The sequence below is a fragment of the Pseudophryne corroboree genome, chromosome 3 (assembly GCF_028390025.1).
Source record: "Pseudophryne corroboree isolate aPseCor3 chromosome 3, aPseCor3.hap2, whole genome shotgun sequence".
NCBI classification, from domain to species: domain Eukaryota; kingdom Metazoa; phylum Chordata; class Amphibia; order Anura; family Myobatrachidae; genus Pseudophryne; species Pseudophryne corroboree.
This window is the reverse complement of record NC_086446.1, coordinates 535,006,288-535,033,332: the sequence shown is the minus strand read 5'-3', so window position 1 is coordinate 535,033,332 and position 27,045 is coordinate 535,006,288. Positions and strand designations below refer to the sequence as shown.

At 40.5% G+C, this 27,045-nt stretch overlaps 1 protein-coding gene across 2 annotated transcripts; it reads right to left on the bottom strand.

The window, feature by feature from the left end:
* Positions 1-1,262: 1,262 nt before the first annotated feature.
* Positions 1,263-27,045, bottom strand: SSTR2 (somatostatin receptor 2). Of its 2 annotated transcripts, none has more exons than XM_063961156.1 (2): positions 26,604-27,045; positions 1,263-4,520 (listed from the first exon to the last, which is right to left on the bottom strand). In XM_063961156.1, exon 2 carries the CDS (start codon positions 4,437-4,439, stop codon positions 3,333-3,335), a length of 1,107 nt encoding a protein of 368 aa, XP_063817226.1. In that variant the 5' UTR covers positions 4,440-4,520; positions 26,604-27,045; the 3' UTR covers positions 1,263-3,332. The 2 variants fall into 2 exon arrangements, with proteins under 2 accessions (XP_063817226.1, XP_063817228.1); XM_063961158.1 differs by lacking the exon at positions 26,604-27,045 and adding an exon at positions 21,243-21,321.

The following is a 27,045-nucleotide window of genomic DNA, read 5'->3' as shown; positions in this document are numbered from 1 at the left end:
GGGGTCAGTTTAGTGGCAGTAAGCTTAAACCTGTGCACTGCAAGTGAGAATCAGGATTGTGGAGGCTCTCCTTGTGTCTATCATTCCATCTCTGACCAAGGAGTTTACTGCCACACCCGTTGGTAACCCTTTAGGGTTTTGCTGTTGCCCTTAGCAACAGCATTTCGGGTTCTCTACGTATTAAAACACAACATCTTGCTTTTTACATCTGAGCAGTTCTAATACAAGGGAGATACCCAGTTCCTTAGCCTCTGGGCTTCTCTGTTCACTGTGTGTGTATTTTGTTACCCTATCACCTTCTGTGTACGTTATGTCATATTCCCCAGTTTGTCTGTGAGTCCATTTGTTTTGCATAACAGTTCAAACACCAGTACATTCCTGCAGACACTGGAGTGCATAACAGTTCTGACACTAGTACTTTCCTGCAGGCACTGGTGTGCATAACACCGCGGCAGTGACTAATGCCCATTACACATTATGCCACACACTGTAATGTCTATTACACGTTATGCTACACACTGTAACACCCATTATGCGTTATGCCACACACTGTAACGACAATTACATATTATGCCACATACAGTTATGGCCCTGACACCATTTTATGCCCCACACACAATAATGCCCCTTACAAATTATGCCACATAGTAAGGCTTCTTGTCAGGGGTTTCATGCTCTGGGTTCCATGATCACAGGGTTCTCATGCGTGTTGTCAGGGGTCTTCTGCACATTGCCAGAGGTTTAATGCGTGTTGCCAGGGGTTTCATGCACGTTGCCAGGGGTTTTATGTGCATTGCCCAGTGTTTCATGCGCGTTGCCAATGGTCTCCTGCATGTTGCCAGGGCTCTCCTGGCCGCTGCCCCATTAAAGTTTGGGAAAGTGGGTGCAGGCATCAGTAAGTATAATGCTAGCTCCCGCAGCCCCCGTAGTGGATTGAGACGCGCTGGGGGCTGCGGAAGCACTTCTGTCCATTGCAGTGTAAAAAACCCACCAAAAATGTCTCCTCCTTGGCAGCGGACATTTTTTGTGGGTTTTTTACACTGCAATGGACAGAAGCGCTTCCGCAGCTCCCAGCGCGCCTCAATCCACTGCGGGGGTTGCGGAGGCTAGTGGTAACTTTACTGGGGCATCAGCTGGTTCCGTGGGTGCTCCTCATTTTCCGTGGGTGCTCAGGTCCGGGAGCACCCACAGAATCGGCACCTATGGGTGAGGGTGCCTGTGTCAGTACATAAGGCAGAAGAGTATAGAAATAACAGACAATCTCTTCAATAGTATTCTTTATATTGGGCAAACAATCACTTCACCATACAAGATTTGTACTGTTTTTTGCTTGTGTGTTTTGTGGGGGCTTTCTTTTTTTCAAGCAAAGATAAAATAGGGATCCCCAGCAGTGCAGTGTGTGAAGTTCAAAATGCACCCTCTTTTTATTAAACATCTCCACTATCTAGAGCTAGTGATTGAGAACATGTAAGTGGCCAACAGTACTAGCCATGTTGAAATGAGCAGCCTATATCATACCTGCAGCATTACAGTAGACAGTTTGCTGTGTGGTAGTCTAAAGAACATGGTCTGTTTTTGTCTGTGCAAGCTGATCACCAACCTTCCCACATTGGGATCTTGATGATTAGACCAAGAAGCAAACAGTCATTTGTTTTATTAAATAAAATATATACTGTACGTCTATAGCCTTCTCGCCAGTTTATTAACATTTTCCATTATAGTCATTTTCGTCTTTGTGGTATAGAATCCTTTGAGCATATTCTTTGCAGTTCTCAGGAAAAACAGAATTTGGGCCAGTTCGCTAGGCTAAAGTGCAATATGTGAATAAAGTGCACATTTATCTTTTCTGATGCCAAAAGGGAAATGCGGTCTTCTAGGAGAAAATAACTCTTAGGTTTTGTGCCATTATTCTTCGGTGACTATTTATAGTGCTAAAAAGGATGATAATAATAATAATAATAATAATAATAATAATAATAAAAAATAATAATTATTGATATACCATTTGGTGTAAGTGTGCCTATATATACACATTATATATACATACAGCTATAAAAAAAATATACATTATTCATATTTCTGGTAACTGATCCTTTGTCTGACAATGTAATATCTGTTAGAAGTCAGCCCTGACTTCCTTGTTAGGGAATTTTAAACATGTTTAAGGCTATCCTAGGGGGGTATCCAATCAGACCCAAAAATTTTGACCACAAAAAAACCACTTTTTTTTTTATTTGATAGAACCAATTTTTTTTCAAGTTATTCAATTAGCTCCCGTTTTTCCGGCCAGAATAATTTAAAATTTTCATGCGAAAACACATAGGACCTATATGTTTTTGCGGACGCGATTGGGACAAAAATGCATGCTTATTGCAGATTTGGTTTTGCCTACCTGAGGCAGGTGAAACAAAATCCCAGATAAGTACTGGCTTCAGGGTTAATTTAGCCCTGGTAAATTACACCAACTAATTGAATAAATCTGAACAAAATCAAATATGGGCAAAAATGTTATGGACAGACTAGATGGACCAAATGGTTCTTAGCTGCTGTTAGAGTCTATGATCAAGATAAGTCAGTGGTGACAGTTGCAGGGATACTAAGCACATCGTAAAACATTAAAGGCAGCCAACACCACTGGTTTCTCAAAATGCAAACGTGGTATATTCCGTAGCTTGTTTAGAATGTGAGCATTGTAAGGTGGATAGATGTAAAATAATGGCATTTGTACAGTCAGTCCAGTCACCACTGTATGTGGATATAGGTACATGTCTAATTCAGATACTTTTTACTTCTTGGAAAGAACTTTAATTTTCAAAAATAATTCCACAAAAGATTATTGGTCTTTGAATAGAGGGTTACAGCAAATCGCTGCAATCAAAGTAGTTAATCTTTTTAACACGTTAGATCCAAAATTGTAATTCCTAAAAATGTATCCTGCGTAGCATGGTCTGCAGTTGACTTGTTCAGTTACTACAATGTGAATAGTTACTAAATAACATTCTAGACCCTTGGCAAAAGATCTGGCAGAGATGTTTATAGATGGAGGCAACAGATTTGAAGACTAGAATAAAACAGCACAAATATCTATGAAGTCTGTGACTTATAAAACTGTTTTATGGTAATTTCCAGAATACCATTGGTCAAAACAAGCACTTGGCAACCAAGACATATGTCTTAGAGCTAAAGTAAAACATCCAGCAGACATTCAGCAATGAGCAGATTTGTTCACCTTCTAGATGTTTGCTCCTGTATTCAGTCTAGATGTAGTTAGGGGAAATTGCTCATATATACATCTTAATATTCTCCTTTTTAATGCTTTAAACCTCTTATACTTAGATACTAGTTTGGAGATCGCCATTAAGCAGTGTGCGCTGTGTTTCTGTGGTTTCATTTAATCTGGACTTGTCTTGTTTGCTGTCACTTCTGTCTGCTTCGTCCATGCCACTGACCTTGGACAAGCACAAGACATTCTGAAAGCTCTTTTTGAAGTTATCAGAAAGAAAGGCATATAGGATGGGATTGGCACAGCTGTTGGCATAACTCAGAACCACAACAAAATCCCACATGGCCTTCAGGCCTGGAGTTGGCACTATCAAGAGAGACACAGATGAGACATTAAAGATATAGAAAGGGAGCCAGCAAAAGATAAAAACTGCTACCACTATGGACACCATTCTTGTCACTTTCTTCTCTGATCGTTTTCTCTTGGAGGAGCCAACTCTTATTCCAGATGATTTCACTTTGATTATGATGAAGAGATAGCAGAGGCAGATAATACTGAGTGGAACCAGAAATCCTAAAATGAAAGCATAGATTATAAAACCAGTATACCAGTTGCCAGAGTTTCCAGGCCAGATAATTGTGCAACTGCCTCTTCCACGGTACATTTGCACACCAGCATAATTCATTATGGGCATGATCACCAAAAGTGAGATAGTCCACACAGCTGCATTGACCATTTTAGCAGTCCTCGGTCTCCTCCATTTTGCAGATTTGATAGGATGAACCACTGCCAGATACCGGTCTATGCTCATGACTGTGAGGCAGAAGATGCTGGTAAACTGGTTGATACCATCTACTGTCATGACAATTCTGCAAATAACTTTCCCAAATGGCCAGTGTACCAAAGCTACCTGCATAGCCAGAAAGGGCAGACCAAGCATGAAAAGTTCATCAGCTATAGCTAAGTTGAGGATGTAGATATTGGTGATGGTCTTCATCTTAGCATATCGGAGTATGACATAGATAACCAGTGTATTTCCACACAGTCCTATAATGCACACTACAAAGTATATGAATGTGAGGACAGCATTGCTTGTCATATCATAATAATGTGACGTTTCATTCATAGATACATTGCTTGTTGTCTCCATATTGTAACCCTGTGATACTGGAGAAAAGTATAGTTCTGTGATATTGGGTAAGTCTGAGTAATCCATCTTGCTGGTGTGTAGTAAGGAGCCTCTGTCTATTTAGTGTTCATGACAGTTTTTTGGATGCTTTGCGTAGTCTATTGAATGCTAAAATGAAACACAAACAAACATAAGTCATTACACAAAGTTATTATATAAGACAATACTTGTAGGATGCAACTGGTTTACTAATCTTCTCTGTCCCAGGGTTTTATTTACCAAATGGCCATTTTTATCAATTTTTGTCTATAAAAATCATTCTAAATGGAAGTTGTGTTTCAAGGACTGAAACACACATTTACTAACAGACGATTTAGTAAATATTTGTTTTAGACCCAGAAACACAACATTGATTTAGATAGAATTTGATTGGTTTAAAATCAATAAAAATCAACCTTTAGTAAATATACTCCCTAGATGATGTGACGTTTGCAATACATTACTTATCAAAACTTGTCCTTATTTCCAAATTTAACACACCATTTACCTAAAGTGCCCCATTAACTTGTATCAACCTGTCAATATTTTTTGGATTGTACACAAATTACTTTAAGGCATTTCCTTAAGGGGGGTACACACGGAGAGATCCGTGCTTAATTTCTTAAAAAGTTAAGCACGGATCTCTCCGTGTGTATGCCCCCCAGCGATAGCGATGCGCGGCCCCACGCGTCGCTATCACCGGTACTAAATTGGTCTGCATGCAGGCTCAATCTAGCACATAGCTCATTTCACCGCTGGGTGAAATGAGCGCCCCCCTCACTCAGCACACATCGTGCTGTGTGCTGACTGGGGGAGAAAATTGTAGCGCATGGGCCACACTCTGCAATAATTATCAGGAGAGGGTTTGTCTTGAACCCTCTACAGCAAGGATCTCTGCAAATGCATGGTCAGCGGACTTTGTACTTCATACCTTAGTTATGTTATTAGTTACCAGTGAAGTGACAGGCTGCATTTTGGTTTGGCACACAAAATGGCTGCCTCCACAGCTGTAGGCAACAGCTATACTTTATACATTTTTGTTTGCAAGAGGTAATGTTTAGAGGATACAAAATCCAAATAGACAGTATTTCATACACTTTATGTTATGGGAATGCCCGCATTAAGAAACATAGAAACATAGAATTTGACGGCAGATAAGAACCACTTGGCCCATCTAGTCTGTCCCTTTTTTTAATCCTTTAGGCAATCTCAACCCTTTTTGAACCTTAATTCTTTGTAAGGATATTCATATGCCTATCCCAAGCATGTTTAAATTGCTCTACAGTCTTAGCCTCTACCACCTCTGATGGGAGGCTATTCCACTTATCCACTACCCTTTCTGTGAAGTAATTTTTCCTTAAATTTCCCCTGGACCTTCCCCCCTCCAGTCTCAGTGTATGTGCTCGAGTTCTAATACTTCTCTTCCTTTGAAGAATGTTTCCCTCCTGAACTTTGTTAAGACCCTTGATATATTTGAAAGTTTCTATCATGTCCCCCCTTTCCCTTCTCTCCTCCAATCTATACATGTTAAGATCTTTTAGCCTTTCCGGGTAAGTTTTGTGATGTAGGCCATGCACCATTTTAGTTGCCCTTCTTTGTACGCTCTCTAATGTATTTATATCTTTCTGGAGATATGGTCTCCAGAACTGGACACAGTATTCCAGATGGGGCAGCACCAATGACCTATACAGTGGCATTATCACTTCTTTTTTCCTGCTACTGATTCCTCTCCCTATACTACCGAGCATCTGACTTGCCTTTCTCATTGCTTTGTTACATTGCTTTCCTGCCTTCAAGTCACTTGAAATAGTGACTCCTAAATCCCTTTCCTCTTCAGTAGTTTCCATTATAGTACCCTTGATACTATATTTAGCCTTTGGGTTTTTGAGACCCAAGTGCATGATTTTACATTTTTTAGCATTAAACTGTAGTTGCCACGTTCTTGACCATTTCTCAAGCCTAGCTAGGTCATCAATCATTTGTTTTACCCCTCCCAGTGTGTCTACCCTGTTGCATATCTTTGTATCATCTGCAAAAAGGCATACCTTCCCTTCAATACCATCTGCAATGTCATCAACAAAGATATTAAAGAGAAATGGACCAAGTACAGATCCCTGGGGTGCTCCACTGGTAACATTTCCCTCCATAGATTGCACTCCATTAACTACAACTGTCTGTTTCCTATCCTGCAACCAGGTTTTTATCCATTTAACTGTTTTATAATCCACCCCCATGCTTTCAAGTTTATTTAGCAGTCTGCGATGTGGGACAGTGTCAAATGCCTTACTAAAGTCTAGATATGCTACATCTACAGCTCCCCCTTGATCTATTATTTTTGTCACAGAGTCAAAAAAGACAATAAGATTTGTATGGCATGATCTCCCACCAGTAAATCCATGCTGTTTTGGATCCTGTAAGTTGTTTGATTTAAGATATTCCACAACTCTTTCTTTTAATAGTGTTTCCATTATTTTCGATACTACTGATGTAAGGCTTACTGGTCTGTAGTTACTTGCTTCTTCCCTGCTTCCACTTTTGTGCAGTGGAACTACATTTGCTCTTTTCCAGTCCTCTGGAATAGCACCTGTATTTAGTGACTGGTTAAATAATTCTGTTAAAGGTGTAAACAGCACATCTTTTAGCTCTTTGAGTATCCTTGGGTGTATCCCATCTGGTCCCATTGATTTATCCACTTTTAATTTTGAAAGTTCTGTTAGGACCTTCTCCTCTGTTAATGTACTTTAATCTACCTTATTTTTATGAATGTCCTTGCAACTTAACGGTGGCCACATCCCTTCTTCTGTAGTAAATACTGAGCAAAAATAATTATTTAGGTGATCTGCTATTGCCTTGTCTCCCTCCACCAAATGCTCACTCTCTGTCTTAAGTCTTATTATTCCTCCATTTGATTTTCTCCTTTCACTTATATACTTAAAAAAAAGTTTTGCCCTCTTTATCTACTGACAGGGCCATTTTCTCCTCAGCTTCAGCCTTTGCACGTCTAAGCACTTTCTTAGCATCCTTCCGTCTGTCAAGATACACCTCTTTTTCATTATTATTTTGAGTCTGTATTTCCTAAAAGCCATCTTTTTTGCTTTCACACTAGTTGATACTTCTTTTGTGAACCACACTGGCTTCCTTTTCCTGGTGCTTTTCCTAACCATTTTGATACAAAGGTCAGTTGCACTTAGTATTGCACTTTTCAGTTTTTCCCACCTCTCCTGCACTCCTTCCAAGTTCCTCCAGTCCACCAAAGAAACACTTAAACATCTCCCCATTTTTGCAAAGTCAGAATTTCTAAAATCCAACACCTTTGTTTTTGTGTGACAGGAGTTGGATCCTGTCTTTATACTAAACCATACTGCTTGATGATCACTGGATCCCAGGTGCTCACCCACATATATGTCGGATATCCTATCACCATTTGTAAGAATTAAATCTAATATTGAGTCTTTGCGAGTGGGCTCCCTCACCAATTGCTTGAGAAATGCACCCTGTAAGGAATTTAGAAATTTGCCACTTGTAGCTGAACTTGCAAAGGACCCCTCCCAATTTACATCAGGTAAATTAAAGTCTCCCATGATTATGACTTCTCCCTTTAAAGCCATTTTAGTGATGTCCAACAAAAGGTTCCTGTCCAAATCCTGCCCCTGGCCTGGTGGTCTATAGATCACCCCAATGCGAATAATGTCCTTCTCCCTGGTTTCTATGGTGACCAAAAAAGGGCCTCAGTTGTGTCTTCAATATTTTGTATTAAAGTAGCATTATACTTAGCGTTTTATGCCATTGGGAAAACGTCTGTTTCTGTGTGTGAATGCTGTGCTCAATGCATATAAAAGGAGATGCGGTCAGTTTACCGGCTGTCGGGATCCCGGCGTTCAGGAGACTGACACCGGAATTCTAACACCCGCCGGTAAAACGACAACTGGAATCCCGACATTGACCCGAAATTTCCCACTTGGTTGGTGGATCCATGCCACCAATCAAGTGGGAACAGAACCTGTGGCAAGCACAGTGATCCAATGAGTGGCGAGCGCAGAGAGTCTGCAGGGGGACTCGCTGTCAGGATTCCGACAGACAGGATGCCGCTGTCAGTATAGTGACAGCCGGCATCCCATCTGCCAGGATATCGTATGTATCCCATATAAAAGCGTTTTTGGAGTTGTAATCTAGGACATAACTGATATGATGTCACCACCACGTTGATCGCTGAAATGATGCCCTGCGCTCTAACAAAATACAATATAAACAAGATTTAATTGTACTCAGCATACAAGGCTGGTGCAAGGTTTCATAGCACCCTAGTCAAAACTACTCCCACCACCTTCCCCAAACCCCCCTTCCACCTGCTGCCCCTCAGGTTAAAGTGTGAAGGTGGCATTTTAGAAGTTTCACAGCTGCCGCTGTTGAATAGGGAATGTACACTACAATTTTTTTTTGTAAAATAGACACTAAAGGGTTATCCAATTACCTGCAATAGAGCCACGGGCACGGAAAATGGGTGTTTTTCGCATTTGTCTCTTTGTTTCACCCCTATCCAATTAGGTAGTATGAAAAACATTGGCCCTCATTCCGAGTTGTTCGCTCGGTATTTTTCATCGCATCGCAGTGAAAATCCGCTTAGTACGCATGCGCAATGTTCGCACTGCGACTGCGCCAAGTAACTTTACTATGAAGAAAGTAATTTTACTCACGGCTTTTTCATCGCTCCGGCGATCGTAATGTGATTGACAGGAAATGGGTGTTACTGGGCGGAAACACGGCGTTTCAGGGGCGTGTGGCTGAAAACGCTACCGTTTCCGGAAAAAACGCAGGAGTGGCCGGGGAAACGGTGGGAGTGCCTGGGCGAACGCTGGGTGTGTTTGTGACGTCAACCAGGAACGACAAGCACTGAAATGATCGCACAGGCAGAGTAAGTCTGAAGCTACTCTGAAACTGCTAAGTAGTTAGTAATCGCAATATTGCGAATACATCGGTCGCAATTTTAAGAAGCTAAGATTCACTCCCAGTAGGCGGCGGCTTAGCGTGTGTAACTCTGCTAAATTCGCCTTGCGACCGATCAACTCGGAATGAGGGCCATAGGTCCTGCGAATAGCTAGAGACCTATGTATTTTCACTTCACTTATTGCAAATCTAAGGGGCACTTATCGCGGATAATGCACACGAAGCTTAATCTGCTATATGTGCCGGCATCAGGGATAAGAGCTTGCTTATCAGAGGTCATTGACTGCAAGTAATTGAATACCTCCCTAAGCATGACTTTTGCAGGGACCACAGGAAGGCTGTAGTTTAGGGGAAGAGTGACAACACAGGTACAAGATAAAGATAGATATATATGGTGTGTATTACAGTGATGGACGGGGCTTAAAATTCGGGTGGTTCTGGTGAGGATAAAAAAAACATTTTGGTCTGTCACTGATGGTCTTGGTGGGGAAGGGGGGGAGTTGAAAGTTCTGCTGGCTGCAGCTGCTGTCGGCATTATGTAGACGGATGGATGTATTGATTTGTGTCTCAGTCAATAGACATCCTTCTTCTTTTTTTGTTAGGTGGCTCAGCAGTACCCTCCAGTGGCTGGCACCTTAGACAGCTGCCTATTGGTAGCACCGGCCCTGTCGCATGTCATCTAGTGTAGGATCAGGTTCTACTAAAACTATGCCGACATCATATGCCTCCCTACAGCTGTATGGTGCATATCTGCCAACATTTTAAATCTTAAATCTTCATAGTTACAGAATATAATCTGTTTCTACATCACAATCCTTATTATGATACAGTTTGTAGACTGAACTTTGTTTTAATATAATGTTTTGCATTTAAATACTCCTGTTCAATAAATTATCATATCCATAGCCAATAAAATTTGACCAAATTATAAAATAGCATTCTGTATTACAAATCAAACAATTTTTACTCAAAAATTAGGACTTTTTTATTGTAGAAACTTGTCAGGGGCTGTATGTTAGTGATTAGGGAAGCCCTAAATAGTAAGTTATACCCTTGATTTTTGAGTCTTAAAGTTGCTAAAAACATTGCATAAAGTACGTACTGTATATGTATATATATGTATGGGGCCACAGTTAGAGTTAGGTGTATTTGTGCTGCAAACATAAATTCTGTTGCATCCAACAGCAAAACAGCAGTATTGTATACAGGCCCTCATTCCGAGTTGATCGCTCGGTAAAAATCTTCGCATCGCAGCGATTTTCCGCTTAATGCGCATGCGCAATGTTCGCACTGCGACTGCGCCAAGTAAATTTGCTATGTACTTAGTAATTTTACTCACGGCTTTTTCATCGGTCTGGCGATCGTAATGTGATTGACAGGAAATGGGTGTTACTGGGCGGAAACAGGCCGTTTTATGGGCGTGTGGGAAAAAACGCTACCGTTTCCGGAAAAAACGCAGGAGTGGCCGGAGAAACGGGGGAGTGTCTGGGCGAACGCTGGGTGTGTTTGTGACGTCAAACCAGGAACGACAAGCACTGAACTGATCGCAGATGCCGAGTAAGTCTGGAGCTACTCTGAAACTGCTACGAGGTGTGTAATCGCAATATTGCGAATACATCGTTCGCAATTTTAAGATGCTAAGATTCACTCCCAGTAGGCGGCGGCTTAGCGTGAGCAACTCTGCTAAAATCGCCTTGCGAGCGACCAACTCGGAATGAGGGCCACAATTATTATTCTTATACACATCGGCCCTCATTCCGAGTTGTTCGCTCGGTAAAAATCTTCGCATCGCAGCGATTTTCCGCTTAATGCGCATGCGCAATGTCCGCACTGCGACTGCACCAAGTAAATTTGCTATGCACTTAGTAATTTTACTCACGGCTTTTTCATCGGTCTGGCGATCGTAATGTGATTGACAGGAAATGGGTGTTACTGGGCGGAAACAGGCCGTTTTATGGGCGTGTGGGAAAAAACGCTACCGTTTCCGGAAAAAACGCAGGACGCCGGAGAAACGGAGGAGTGTCTGGGCGAACGCTGGGTGTGTTTGTGACGTCAAACCAGGGACGACAAGCACTGAACTGATCGCAGATGCCGAGTAAGTCTGAAGCTACTCAGAAACTGCGGCCCTCATTCCGAGTTGGTCGCTTGCAAGGCGATTTTCGCAGAGTTGCTCACGCTAAGCCGCCGCCTACTGGGAGTGAATCTTGGCATCTTAAAATTTGCGAACGATGTATTCGCAATATTGCGATTACACACCTCGTAGCAGTTTCAGAGTAGCTCCAGACTTACTCGGCATCTGCGATCAGTTCAGTGCTTGTCGTTCCTGGTTTGACGTCACAAACACACCCAGCGTTCGCCCAGACACTCCCCCGTTTCTCCGGCCACTCCTGCGTTTTTTCCGGAAACGGTAGCGTTTTTTCCCAAACGCCCATAAAACGGCCTGTTTACGCCCAGTAACACCCATTTCCTGTCAATCACATTACGATCGCCAGACCGATGAAAAAGCCGTGAGTAAAATTCCTAAGTACATAGCAAATTTACTTGGCGCAGTCACAGTGCGAACATTGCGCATGCGCATTAAGCGGAAAATCGCTGCGATGCGAAGATTTTTACCGAGCGATCAACTCGGAATGAGGGCCTGCTACGAGGTGTGTAATCGCAATATTGCTATTACTTCGTTCGCAATTTTAAGATGCTAAGATTCACTCCCAGTAGGCGGCGGCTTAGCGTGAGCAACTCTGCTAAAATCGCCTTGCGAGCGAACAACTCGGAATGACCTCCATCGTTTCCACAGCAGAGTACAGCGAATATTCAAGTAACTGATAAACTGACATATCAATGAAATTGTTCCAAAGATTTGTCAGCTTACAGTTGCTGTCAGTAACTGTAAGATGACAAATTTTTGGAACAATGCAGGTTAAAAAAAAACCCTGATCCTTTGGAGGTAGCAAATGTTTTTGCTTAATATACAATTATATTAATTGAATGCTTAATTACATAATCTTAGAGAGGATCCCAACAGTCCCCAACCTACTGCAGAGGCTATTGACAATGTTTTTAAATCTTGACTCTCATATAAAGTTGTCCCTAGATTTTCCTTGGTGCGAGGAAGAGGTTGTTAGTGCTATTGACTCTATTCTCTAGATAAAGCTCTGGCCCAGATGGTTGCATCAATAATTTTTACAAAATCTTCATGTGCGATTTGACCCTTGTCTTGGTTGCCGTGTTTAACAAGGCCTCTGAAATGGGACGCCTGCCTCAGTAGATGCTTGAAGCTTTAGTTGTAGCTCTCCCTAAGCTTGGCAAGAGACTTACTTCTATCCATACTTATAGTCCTATTGTCTAGTTTAACACGGGCATCAATATTTCTGCAAAAATGGTTGCTAATAGATTGGGGCCCTTCTTTAGTTTAATCAGACCAGGTAGGTTTTGTCATTGACAGATAATACTCTTCGAGTGTATAACATTTTAGAGAGGTGTGAGACATGGAAGGAGCCTCTATTATTGCTAGATGATGAAAAGGTTCCATTGGGGCTACTTGAATGCATAATCCAGCATTTAGGGATTCTGGGTAGATGTTTAATATTCTATTTTAGCTCTGTATTCCTCCCCTTCAGCAAGAGTATATGGGGTTCTTTCCTCCATCTTTAACATTTCTAATGGTACATGCCAGGGCTGTCTGCTTGCCCCCTTGGTTTTTCACTGGCCATTGAACCTTTCACTCAAAAAAATAGATGCACAGACTCTATTCATGGTCCCACTACAGTATATGTGGATTTACACAGTATATGTGGATTTACACATAAGATTTGTTTGTTTGAGGCACTACCTTCCTACATCCTGTCTGCAAAGCTTTTAGAATTGCAGTATATAAATACGCCTGGCAATCTCCTACTTTTAGTTACCTAGACTCCATTTAACTCAACATACAATTAGTGATGTGCGCCAACCCCGTGTTTAGGTTTTTGATCTGTATTTCCCTCATGTTTTGGACCTGTATTTGGTTTGGTCAAAACCACCCTTGTGTGTTTTGGTTTTGTATTTTTGTATTTGTATTTTTGACAAAAAAATCATAAAACCAGCTAAAATTACAGATTTTGGGCATGTTTTTGTTCCTACAGTATTATTAACCACAATAATATTAATTCCCAGTCATTTACAGTAAATTTTGACCACCTCACAGCTCACAATATTGTGTTCATCCATTTTAGGCCAAAGACTGCAGCAAGCCGGCTGGTTACTAACACGCTGCAGTTTATAGAACGTCTATGAAACATTACCACACAGCAGTGCAGAAATGCAAAAATTGGTGTAAGATGGAATTGTCCCTGGGCCCTCCCTTTCATCTTTATGTTGGCTATTAAAAAGAACATGCACAATGTAACAAACCAAGCACTTCAGCAAAACGGACTGACACTTTTGTGGCTGAAGTGCTTGCTTTGTTTGTGCCCCCACAAAACAATTTTGGATGGACTATCTCCGATCACTGATGAGGAGGTTAAAGGGCATTAATTCCATTATAATCTTATACAGTAAATTTCATGAACTGACGTAAGATGGAGGAGTTGCCTAGATGGCTAACATCCCTACCTCTACTAACTTTGACCTCACAAATGTAGCAGATGCCTTCACAAACATTGTCAGGATTTGGGTAAAAATAATCCCACACCCAAGAGGTGTCTTTTTTGGTCGTATGCCCATGTATCACAATGGCTTTCTTTTTATCATGGGCAAGAACTGCAGCCACTGGTGGCGGACATACACAAACAACATCATCAACATCCTCCTCAGTGTCAGCTAGTAGTACACACATATCCCCCTCATCCTGTTCCACTTCCACACGAATCCTCAATTTCTATTATGCCCTCATCATCACCATCTTTACTTGTACTGCTCCCCACATGTGCAGACGGTGTAGAACTGGTGGAAAGATGTGAAAGAGTCATCACTATAAGGACATAGCTGATGTGGACAACCTTAAACATTTCTCAGGAATGTGTGATGGTTCTGAATTCACAGTTTGTTCTACTGCCTTAGTGGTTTTTATTTTTTGATGGAACATAGCACCCCTGGAGGACACAGGTACCCCTTTAGCAGTCCCAGCCCCTTGATGGAAAAAAACAGAGCACCCCTGGACAAACACCGCACGGATGCATCTATTCACTACAACCTCCACAACTGGAATAAAATGGCGCAATCACCAGGTACCTTATATTGAATCCCAAACCTGCAAGAATCCAACAGCGGAAGGATCACATTTTTCTTCAATTTGGGATCCGAGTAAGGCGGGAAAACCTGAGCTGTACTCGGATTCCACCTTGGTTTGCAATGTTCGGGTAGGTCCAGTTCTCGTTGAACCGGACATGCTCATCTCTACATAAAATATGGCCCATCACTTCTAAATATTGTTGGAGGATATGTGGTAAAGTGGGAAGAATATTCCATATATTTTGTGACTGCCTAAAAGAGTTACGGGAGTATCATTGTTCCCTAACTCGTTAATGGTTCTTTTTCATAATTGCACAGGCAACATTCCTTTTGGCCAGGGGAGAGATATGTATCTTCTTTGCTACTAAAGTGGCTATTGGGCAATTCTGGTGGACCGATTCTGTGCCTAGTTTGACCATTATTGAGAACAAGGAACCTTATTCAGCTGCAGATTTGCTAATTTATTGAATAATTAAATCAGGTAGAGATTTGACTGTCTTCAGAATGACTTAATCAAACTGGAAGCTTGGGTAGCAAAGTGGAGTATGAGGTGTAATATCGAAAAATGTAAAGTCATGCATTTTGGGACTAAGAACAAACATGCAATTTACGAATTAAGGGCCTACTTCAGGTTGGATTTTAAATCGCGATCCAACCAGAATTTTTACGATTGGCCTGCGGGCGCATGAAAATGCGACTGCTGCTGCCTGTCAATCAGGCAGAGGCGGTCGCGGGATGGGGGTGGGCTCGCAATGCTCCATTTCCAGGGAGGAGATGGAGCATTGCGGGGGCGGTGTGGCGCAAACAGGGGAGGACAAATGGGGATGTGTCAGGGGCGTGATCACGGCAGCTGCGTGACATCACACACAGCCGCCAAGATTAAGAATGTGGCAGCAGGACTCCTGCGGGTGCAGCTAAGCTGCGCCGGCAGGAACCGTCCTCTGTTTCTGCTAACAAGCAGATATTGCGGTATGATCACAATTTTTGCTTGTTGAAAGGGGGAGGCAGCGGTCAGCATGGGCGGCCCCCAGTATGCTAGGAAAATTATAGCAAATTCTGCTAATTAGTAGAATTTGCTATCTTTACTGAATTAGACCCTAAATGGGGAAATGGTAGGGGTCAGTAACGGAGAAAGATTTGGGTGTGCTCATTGACAACAGACTCGGTAGCAGTGTTCAGTGTGAATATGCAGAAGCAAAGGCTTGCATTCTCGGGGAACCAAACCCACCCGAACATTGCGTTCCAAGCCGGGATACGAGTCCGGCTCGGGACTTCCCACCTTACTTGGATCCAAAAGCGATGTCGAACGTCATCTTCCCACTGTCGGATTCTTGTGGGTTTTGAATTCTATATAAGTCCCTGTGCATTGGCGCTGTCTTCACTCCGGCCGTATGTCTGTATCCAGTACTGTGTTGTCTGGCGTGACGTGGGGCGGGTGCTCTGTCTGCTGTATCTGAAAAATGTGTGCTCTCTCTGTCTACTGTATCTGAAAAAGGGGTGTTCTCTCTGTCTGCTGTATCTGAAAAAGTGGTGCTCTCTCTGTCTGCTGTATCTGAAAGGGGTCCTCACTCTGTCTGCTGTATCTAAAAAAAAGGGTGCTCTCTCTGCTGTATCTAAAAAAGGGGTGCTCTCTCTGTCTGCTGTATCTGAAAAAGGGGTGCTCTGTCTGCTGTATCTGAAAGGAGTGATCTGTCCGTCCATCCAGGTGCTCCGCCCCAATGTAAAATTAAAATAATAAAAGCTAAAAACAAAAAGCCTAAAATTATAATTATAAAAAAATAAATCTTTTTTTTGTTTGTGCTGTACTCCAGTGTACTATACAACTTTTATTTTATTTTCATAAGTACTGTGACATTGCCGGTCAGACCACAGTGTATTATTTCCTACTCATACACATATTGTGTCGGTAAAGGTCAACCGCAGTGTGCAATTATATTTATTTCAGACTCATTTGTGTGACACTGTAACCGCCGGTGTGTGATATAAAAAATACTTCTACATACTTCTGACTCATTTGTTCGACGCTGTTGGGGAAGGTCAACCGCAGTGTGTAATTATATATATTTCTGACTCATTTGTGCAACACTGTAACTGCTGCTGTGTGATAGGAAATAAAATACACATTTTTGACTCATTTGTGCACAACTGTAACCGTAGAGTGTGATATAAAAAATAATATATATATTTTTATTTAATTTCATATTTTGTGCTGTGTTATCCCAGTATACATCCAGGGACTGCAGCTGCTCCGTTCATCTAGGGGTGTTTTGTCACAAAAGAAAAGACATCTTTTTATTTTTATTTTGTGCTGTATTCTCCCAGTATACATCCAGGCGTGCTCCGTCCATTTCAGGGTGTTGTGTTTGTAACTCATATTCTTATGTTATAACTTATTGTCCTATTTTCATAACTCTTCTTATCACCACATTGTGATCAATTCAAATTAATATATTAATAATAATTATAAATTTATCCCCATTGCACACGTTTATTGTTAAAATGTTTCTATTAGACTAATCTCCTATATTACCTAGAAAATTAAAAAAAGAGGAAAGGCTACCATTACATTTAGTCCCAAAAATGGTTGATATTCTGAACTTTCACGCTCACTTCCCACACAATTATGTACCTCGAGCGATTCTTTGTATTAAGTTGGATCTATTTATACCATCTAATTGGACAGAGATCTCCCGCACATACAGGGTGAGCGTTTTATACGAACCAGACTACACTTTAATTGTAATAATCGTGTTTCGCTTTATTTTCATATGTATTTCAAAGTACATTTTATATATTTATCATGACGGTTATGCATTGATATCTGTATGTCATATCTCTGTGTATGTTAAGCCTTCAACCAAAATTGTAACCGCCTATGTGCCTTTTCCTTCAATAAAATTGTTTACAAAAAATAATAATAATAATAATTATAAATTAACTAAATTTAAATGAAATTAATATAACTAACCTCTCCACACTTGTATAGTGAACCTTCTGCATATCAAATATATCTTTGAGGAACAGAAGAACTTAATCCAAAATAAATTAAAATCATGATTACAGCATCTAAAATATTGTCTTTTTTTATTCTTCCTTGCCTTAATCATCTTTTTGTGAACTGAAATCTTGAACCTTGCCTAATGCTTGGTTTTTTTAAATACATACTTTAAAAAAAATATATTTTGTGCTGTATCTTCCCAGTATACATCCAGGTGTGCTCCGTCCATTTCAGGGTGCTGCGTTGGTAATAATAATTATAAATGAACTACATTTTAATAAAATTAATATAACTAAACTCTCCACACTTGTATAACAAAGCTTCTGCATATCAAATATATCTTTGAGGAACAGAAGAACTTGATCCTAATTTTAAAATCATTTTAACAGATGACTACAGCATTTAAAAATATATTGTACCTAATTCAGACCTGAATGCTAGGCTGCGTTTTCGTAGAGTGGGCGATCAGGTCTAAACTGTGCATGCATATGCACCGCAATGCGCAGGCACATCGCACGGGTACACAGCGGATTGCTGCTCAGCGATGGGTTTGTGCGAAGGATCCGTTCGCATGGGCGTTCGCAAGGAGATTGAAAGGAAGAAGGCATTCGTGGGTGGCAATTGACCGTTTTCTGGGAGTATTTAGAAAAATGCTGGTGTGTCCATGCGTTTGCAGGGAGGGATCCTGATGTCAGTTCCAGTCCAGGACATGCTGAAGTGTTTGCAGCAGCTAAGTCCTGGGCTGCGCAGAGACTGCACAAGATCTGTTTGTACAGCTCTGCTACACATGCATTCGCACACTTGTAAAGCGAAAATACACTCCCCTATGGGCGGCGACTATGCGAACGCAGGACTGCAAAAAAAACCTAGCGAGTGATCAGGTCTGAATTAGGCCCACTGTTAACTGCCACGTGTTTGCTGCCCACTGCTGTCGTTTAGTTTAGTCATCCAGCTACCTTGGTGCAACCTTTTGGCCTAAACTGGATAAAAACAATATTGTGAGCTGTGAGGTGTTCAGAATAGACTGTAATTGAGTGGAAATTAATGTTATTGAGGTTAATAATACTGTAAGAACAAAAACAACCTCAAATTCTGTTATTGTACCTGTTTTTATGATAAATAAAAAAATACAGATTCATAACCAAAACCCGCAATGGCGGTTTTGGCATAACCAATACAGATCAAAAAAACACGAAGGAGATCCAGATACAAAACCAAAACACAAACCCCCAAAAATAGCCCGGTGCACACCCCTACATTAAACAGGGGGTTGAGTCAAGAAAGGAAAGTATAATCCTCCCATTATATAAATCTTTAGTACGGCCACATTCAGAGCCGGCCCTAACCAATATGATGCCCTAGGCAAGATTTTGGCTGGTGCCCCCTAGCACCACCGCTGGTTCCGCCTCTAACCTTGCACCTCTTTCCCAGCACCATCACCCCTCACCCATAGCAGTCCTTATTTTGGTGTTTGTACTCTCTATATTTTAAATAGGAACAGTTCGCACATTTGACGCACAGCCCAAAAAGGGGTGTGTTTTTGCTGGCAAGAGGCATGGCCACACAATAGTAACCCCAATTCCAATGCCACACAATACTGCAACTTTATTCACATTTGATCATGTGATAGTGTCCATAATTCATATTACATCCCACAGTAGTATCACTTTACCTTAAACGTTACTCCTCACAGTAGAGCCCCTTATTTACATTACATTACACTGAATTGCTCCTTATTCACATTACACCACACCATATTGCTCTTTATTCACATTAGGTAACACAGTAGTGCCCTTTCTATACGCAACGCTACATAGTAGAGCACCTTATACACATAATGCAACACATTAGTAATGCATTTATACACATAATTCCACACAGTAATGCACCTTACACATATGAGACACATTATTAATGTCCTTATAGACATAATACGCCTTACACATTATGACAACCTTTATTAATGTCCTTTTACACATAATGTCCCTTACACATATGCCGTACATTATTAATGCCCTTGTACACATAATGACACACATAGTGCCCCCTACACATATGTTGTACATTATTATTGCATTTTTATATGACACACATAATGCTCCTTAAACATATTCTGAACACTACTGCACAACCAACCCACTCACATGCAGACAGCACTCACACTGCCACTAACACTGTGACCACTGCCTCTGCTTGGATACAGATGTGTCCTCATAAATCTTGCCTCAATGCTAACGTCGGGCACCTTTTTTTTTTATGAAAATGCATCTTATTTGCATTGCTATGTGGCTAGGATGCACAAGCAGCTTCTGCTGATTAAAATGATATGCAGCATGCCTATATACTGTGTGAGACTGTGGCTGTATCTGCATATGAAATGCTACAAAGAGAATATAGGAATGCCGCATATCATTTTAATCAGCAGAAGCTGCTGATGCCCCATGGCATATCAAATGCCCTAGGCAATTGCCTAGTTTGCCTATGCCTATGGCCGGCTCTGGCCACATTTAGAATACTGTGTAGAGTTCTGGGCACCTCATTATTATACACAAAGACATATTGGAATTTTAAAAAGTTCAGAGAACAGCAACTAAGGTTAGAGGAGAGGACTTTCAATACCCTGCATAGGAAGGGGTTCTTCACTGTGAGGGTGTAATGATTTGGAACTCTCTGCCGGAGAAGGTTGTAATAGCTGAGTCAATAGAAAAGTTCAAGATACATTTTTAGCAGAAAAGGAAATCTAGGGATACAACCATTAATAATAAAACCAAAACGATGTAGGTTGAACTCGATGGACATATTGTCTTTTTTCAACCTCAACATCTGTTTCTTATGTTTCTATGTTAAAACTAATTCCCCACCTTGCTCAGTTGGGTTTTAGCTATGACCATATTAACCGGCAACATCACTATAGCCTGGTATTGTTCTATCAATATAGAAAATCTCATATTCATATTCAGTGATATATAACAATACATTCAAAGTAGAGCCTCTAAGTATCTTGCAACACAAAATCCATGGGTTCCTGTCTTTAGACAGACAGTTAAAAGATAGACAGTCATTAGTTAGACACTATATGGTCGACAGTCAAAAGTCAGACGGGGTCAAAAGTCAGACAGGCGAAAGTCAGACACAAATAAAAAAAAAAAAATTTCTGTGTTTCTGACAACTTTTGCCTCATTTACTTTCCATGTCACAAACTATTACCTTTTAGTAAAGTTGTGGCGAGTGAAGCGAGACACCAAGCCCGAAGTATGGCGAGCGCAGCGAGCCCACGAGGGAACAAATTTCCCCAAATTTGGGTTAAAAATGTACATTTTTTGTGTGTCTGACTTATGACCCTGTCTGACTTTTGACCCTGTCTGACTTTTGACTGTCTGACTTTTGACTGTCTGACTTTTGACTGTGACTTTTGACCCTGTCTGACTTTTGACTGTCTGACATTTGACTGTCTGACTTTTGACTGTGACTTTTGACCCTGTCTGACTTTTGACTGTCTGACTTTTGACCCTGTCTAACTTTTGACCCTGTCTGACTTTTGACTGTCGACCACATAGTGTCTAACTAATGACTGTCTGTCTTGTAACTGTCTATGAGCTATACCACACCCAAATCCATACTCTGAGTCCTATAGTGGTTGATAATAGTAAATTATTTGTGCATACGTGTTACTCTGTTTCCTCTTCCCATTATAACAATACCTGTTTAAGGATGTAATAACTGATTCCCCCCATCTCCATTCTTATCCAGCCTCTTTTTTCCGAGAATACTTTTGTTACTTTAAAAAAAGAAACACAATTAAATTATTTGATAAAAAGTACTATATGGACCTGTATAATGTATATAAATATTAAATAATAATCTAAAACCTTCCAAAAAAGCCTGTTTCTGGTGAAAAAGCATTGCTTAATTCAAATAGGTGTAGAACTATTAGTAAAAAGGTATCCTAGGTTTAACTAACATAAGGGGCGATTCAGTGCCTGGGAGTTACTCAACTACTTCTCGCAACAGCCACTATTTCCTGTGATAATGCCTGGAGTTAGCTGCATTAGGCTGCAGCTCCCAAGCTAAGTGCCGGACGTGATGTAGTTGTGAATGTATGTCTTGTCTCAAAGTCCTTTTTAACTCGAATTGCTGCTCATACCTCAGGAGTGTAGTAGTGTGCAAGCAGCGATCCACAATAAGTGCAACCTCAGGGCTAGTTACAGGAAGTAAATGAATAGCTCATTCACACTTAGCTTTGGGGACTAGAGTCCCTCATAAGAAATTAAGTGCCTCCTTGGAGCAGAATTGTGATATGGCCACATAAATGTAATGCAACTGATTCTGAGGCACTCGCATTGGCATTTCTATAATGGGTGCAATGTGTGCAGTGCCCCTGGGTCCAAGGGGGGCCACAATGTACCCATTTTTAAACACTTACCTTTCTTGAGTTCCACGTTGGGAGCTGCAGCCACAGCAAAAACTGCAACCAAAATGGCCACCGCGCATGGGCAGTAGTGAAATTAGTCTTCGGAACATAGCTGGTGCCATGTTTCCGAAGACCTGCGTATGTGCATTAGACTCCGGCACAATACCGGAGCCTTCTGCGTCACAGAGAGGAGGGGGCCCACCCGGAGTCTGCACACGGGCCTTCTCTGTTGAAACACCCCTGGCCACATGCATAGTGGCTGTAGTTATAGGAGGCAGCCGAAGCGTAATTTACTACCCTTTGTTAATGTAAGAATCTATTCAATTAATGCAGCCACCCTGTATTAGTTGAATGGATTCTCGTAATGGCATAAGGTAGTAAATTAGGTTTTGGCTACAGCCCGCAACTACATCTATAAGCGTAAACCCGTTCCACCCATTGATTCACAAGAGGTACATTGGAAACAGGCTTCCCTTCCCCATATGCACTGTGCTTTTGATATATGCCTTTGACACTTCCATGAAACTCACATGGCTCTCCCACAAGTCAGGGTGGTTATGTGTAATCACATTGTTACCACCAAGTTCCCACCCCATATACGTTTAAATTCAGAATACAATGGAGATTCGCAAAATCTGTACATTTGTTCCTGGGCATAATTCTACGCTTTCATCCTTGCACACAGATCCATCTGACTTAAATGCAGGCCCAAAATTGCTGTTGGTAATTAAAAGCATAGGTAAGCTTTGCCTTATGAAACAATGGAAAGTAAAATAGGTGCTTATTTAAAAACGAATGTACAAAACAGTATTAAAAAAAAGGTATGCATTTTCTCTTATTTTGACTATCAAACAATTCTCAAAGAAGAACATGATTACAATACTGTTTTATGGTTCCTGTTCTTGTATTTGGAGTATGTAAAGTGGTATTTTAGGTTACTTTACTGTTACCTTTAAATAAAACTAGTTTTCTAGAATAAATGAAAACTTCCCACGAGATGACACATCTAGTGCTTGTTATTGATTAGTGATATGTTTTACAGTGGGTAGATATGTTTTGGATCCAGTGCATGTAGTAATGAAGAGATTTGAAACTACCTCCATGCCATTTCACAAAAGATTTCATATTAGTCATTTCTGATTAGCAACGAACTAGCTGACTGATTTATCTACAGGTTTTATCATAAATTGCATATGATAAACCCCTTGATAAATCAGCCCCTAGATCAGTGGTAACTATTCTCCATTGTTGTTTTACAATGTGTATTGTGATGTCTATCACTGCGTGCCAATTGTTTCTCTATGAGCACTTCACTTTTAATCTCCTTAATTAGCCCATCACTCATCCGGGAAAAGGCTAACCAAAGATCGGAACAAAGAGCCACAAATTTCACTAACCTTTTTCCAGACTCTGAAAGTGGCAAGTTTTCTCCTAGGCTAACATTACCCTGTACTTTCACTCAGGCTTGTTTAATAACACAACAGAACCATCACATCATAGACAGTAAGCCATAGCAACCAAGCAGACATTAGATCAGGTTTGTGCAACCCAGGTTGATGAAGGCAAATGTCTTATTGCCTTACAACAGATGTTTTCAGTGGTGCTAATGTGCATGTATGTTATGTGTGCAAACATGAATTTAAAGTATCCACTGTATTAGCCAGCAATCAGTATATACATACAGCAAAGAGTGCTTTAAACATGCTTTACTGTTATTTTTTCAAATTACTGTATATATATATATATATATATATATATATATATATATATGAGCTTCTATAGACTGAAGAATGCTAAGATTGGAAAAGGTGACAAAAAGTGACACAGATAGAAAAATCAGGTAAATAATAACCACCTCTTTTCCTAAATCAGTCTCTCCTCCTCCTCGTGTCCTATTTCTTATGTTTATTACTAGCCCATCCTACATTTTTCCTCGCTTATCAGGACAAGTCGTCAGTTCCATGTATTGAAATTTTTTGTTACATAATATTGCAACAGCCTAATTAGTGCCCACACAATTATGACACAAGTCAATCTTTTCTATCCTGTATCTCTCATTCCCCACATACCATGACATTTATAGTCACAATGAGTTGTATTTAATTGGGCCAGAGAGGATTTCTGATCCTGTTAACCATTGTGCTGACTGCAAGTGATTTACAATCTACAGGTTGTAAAGCAATGCTGGCTGGGTCTCTCTCTCTCTCTCTCTCTCTCGCAGAATATGGTGCTTTTGCTATTGTTAGAAAGTTGCAATTGAACCCTTTCATATGCTCTCATAACCTTTCAAACAACATCTGATACTTATATTTAACCCTGGACAAGCATTTTTTCCTGTAGATCTAATGGTTGCCTCTTTATGTACGGATGGTGTAATGGTTAGCATTACTGCCTCACAGCACTGAGGACATGGGTTCAATTCCCACCATGGCCCCAACTGTGTGGAGTTTGTATATTCTCCCTGTACTGGCGTGGGTTTCCTCCGGGTATTCCGGTTTCCTCCCACAATCAAAAAATATACTGGTAGGTTAATTGGATCCCAAAGACACTAACCCTAGCGTGAATGTGTGTACATGTGGTAGGGAATATAGACTGTAAGCTCCACTGGGGCAGGGACTGATGTGAATGGCCAAATATTCTCTGTAAAGCACTGCGGAATATGTGTGCGCTATATAAATAACTGGTAATAATAATAATAATGTATGCTCACATTACACCATATAAGATGTTCCTTTTATTCATCCTGCCATTGAAATTTATGTAACTTGCATTACCATAATAACTACATGTAACTTCATCGTATAACCAAGGGATTAGTCTTGCACTTCTAATGCCCGGTTGTACTTCCAAACTAATATTGGTATATTTCAGAGAGATTTTGCCACTTCTGATTTCTCAGTCTCTCTACATCGGTCTGGCAGATACAGAAAGCAATCTGTTATTTCCAGCTCACTGAAAGACTATTGATTTTGTATCACGTTATTGCTCTAATAGGAAACATTTCAAACACTTTAGTAAATCCTGCTATTGTTAAAAGACTTCATCTCCAGCCACTAACGTGTACCATACAAGCATTTGTCTGCACTGTGTTATGGCTAGGTACACTTTGACAGTGGAAATCCACAATCCATCCAAAAGCTTTCTTAAATCATCTGCATCTTTGGACTGTGCTTTGTACGCTATTTTTCCATAGGGTTTAAAATGAATGGAATAGAAGCCATTAACAAGGAAATGTACACTTATGTTGTGAATAATAAAACTTTAATATTAGTTTTGAAAAGCATTAATTAGCACTCAGGATTGTTCATTTGTTACATTGCCTCCCACCCTTTCTTTAACAGGGACCCAATAAAGAAATAAAATAATTTTATGTGTGCTGCTTTCTATTTAGAGCTGTATAATTTCATTAGATACACAGCAGTACAATGTGGCAACTAGTTCTCATTACTATTTCTCCAAAGACATTTGTCTTCCCAGAAAGTGTATTTGTCAGTTGTGTCAATTGAAAAAGGATGATGCAAAATGTCTAAGATGAAAAAGTACTTATTTTTCGGTGTAATAAAAGGACTGATTGTGTGTGTGTGTGTGTGTGTGTGTGTGTGTGTGTGTGTGTGTGTGTGTGTGTGTGTATACACACACACAGTATGCATACAAATCCTCGCATGCCCAGTCTTCAGTGGCTGGCTGGTACTTGTAGTTCCACAATAGCTGTTGAGCCACCAGTTGCCTAATCCTGACTGAATTACTAAATTAGTAGAAATTATTAAATTGAAAAAGTGACTGATAATTCTTCGCATCACGGGAAGCAAGGACTGAGCAGTTAGCACTTAGATTGCATGTTCTGTGCAGCAAACAACAGACTGGTCCTTTAATATACTAAATGTCAGTGATGTTTTCACCATCTATGTATTTTAGGTAGCTAGCAAAGCACATTTTCACACCCTGCACAGTTTTTATTCCTCAGTGCAGTAATACATTTATTTGTGAAGGATGTGCTTTACTGCTATAGTATGTTACTCTTTGCATCCCAAACATATTGCACAGCTGGCTTACTATTGTAGAGCCTCTGGGTAAAATCACAAATCTTCTTTACCCACAGTTTGAGGTCTGCAAGCTATCCTTTCAGATATAATGATTCTAGTACACCCTTTTCCTAGCAAAACAGATCCCCACTCTGTGTCATTAAGGGCACTGGTAAGATTAGTATTTATTTATTACCAGTTATTTATATAGCGCACACATATTCCGCAGCGCTTTACAGAGAATATTTGGCCAGAAGTTGCAATGTACTTTGAGCAAAAAGACTGGGAAGAATTCCAAATAAAAGCATCCTAGAATTTAGAATTCAGTTTAGTTTGGAAGCAGGATAAAATATATATTACATATATATATATATATATACAGTATGCACACTAACACACACACACACACACACACACACACACACACACACACACACACACACACATATACACAAATAAGTGACATTTATGATGGAAGAAGATTATCTATTATTAATCTACACATTTTATGCTGTGAATAGATAAATGGAACTCTATATATATGCAATCTGTTTTATGTAAGTGTGAAAAGCAGGAGTGGAAGCATTAGTAAAACAATTTTTAAATACATTAGAAATAAACATACATACCTGTGCAAGATAAACGCAGCTTCTAAGAACCATGAGATAATCCACTGTTTTCTTCAGTAGTAAAACGGACAAAGTTCAACATTCTGAAGTTTTCCACCTGTGGCAAATCAGTACTGCATGGTTCCAAATATTGTTTAAATCATTAAAGGATATTTCTTGAATATATGATGGTGTATGATTGTGTATATGATGGAGAACAGCTCTTGATGTATTTGTAAATTGACTCCCCCTCAGCTGGCCCTAAGTGGCACAGCTCTCCCAGTCTATGTGTGCTCAGTCTGAAGCTCCCACTGCATCTGAGGTTGTATCCAGGAGCAGAGAGAGTTCTCTCAGAATTCCTCCTGCTCACACACAGATGGTGCTCAAGCTATACGATCTCTCTGAAGTGTATTGCATGCTAGGATGAAGACAGCATCTCTCTCTCTCTCTCTCTCTCTCTCTC

What these genes read in the sequence shown, in the direction of transcription:
- SSTR2 (XM_063961156.1), bottom strand. Translation starts at nt 4,439, where the DNA reads ATGGATTACTCAGACTTACCCAATATCACAGAACTATACTTTTCTCCA.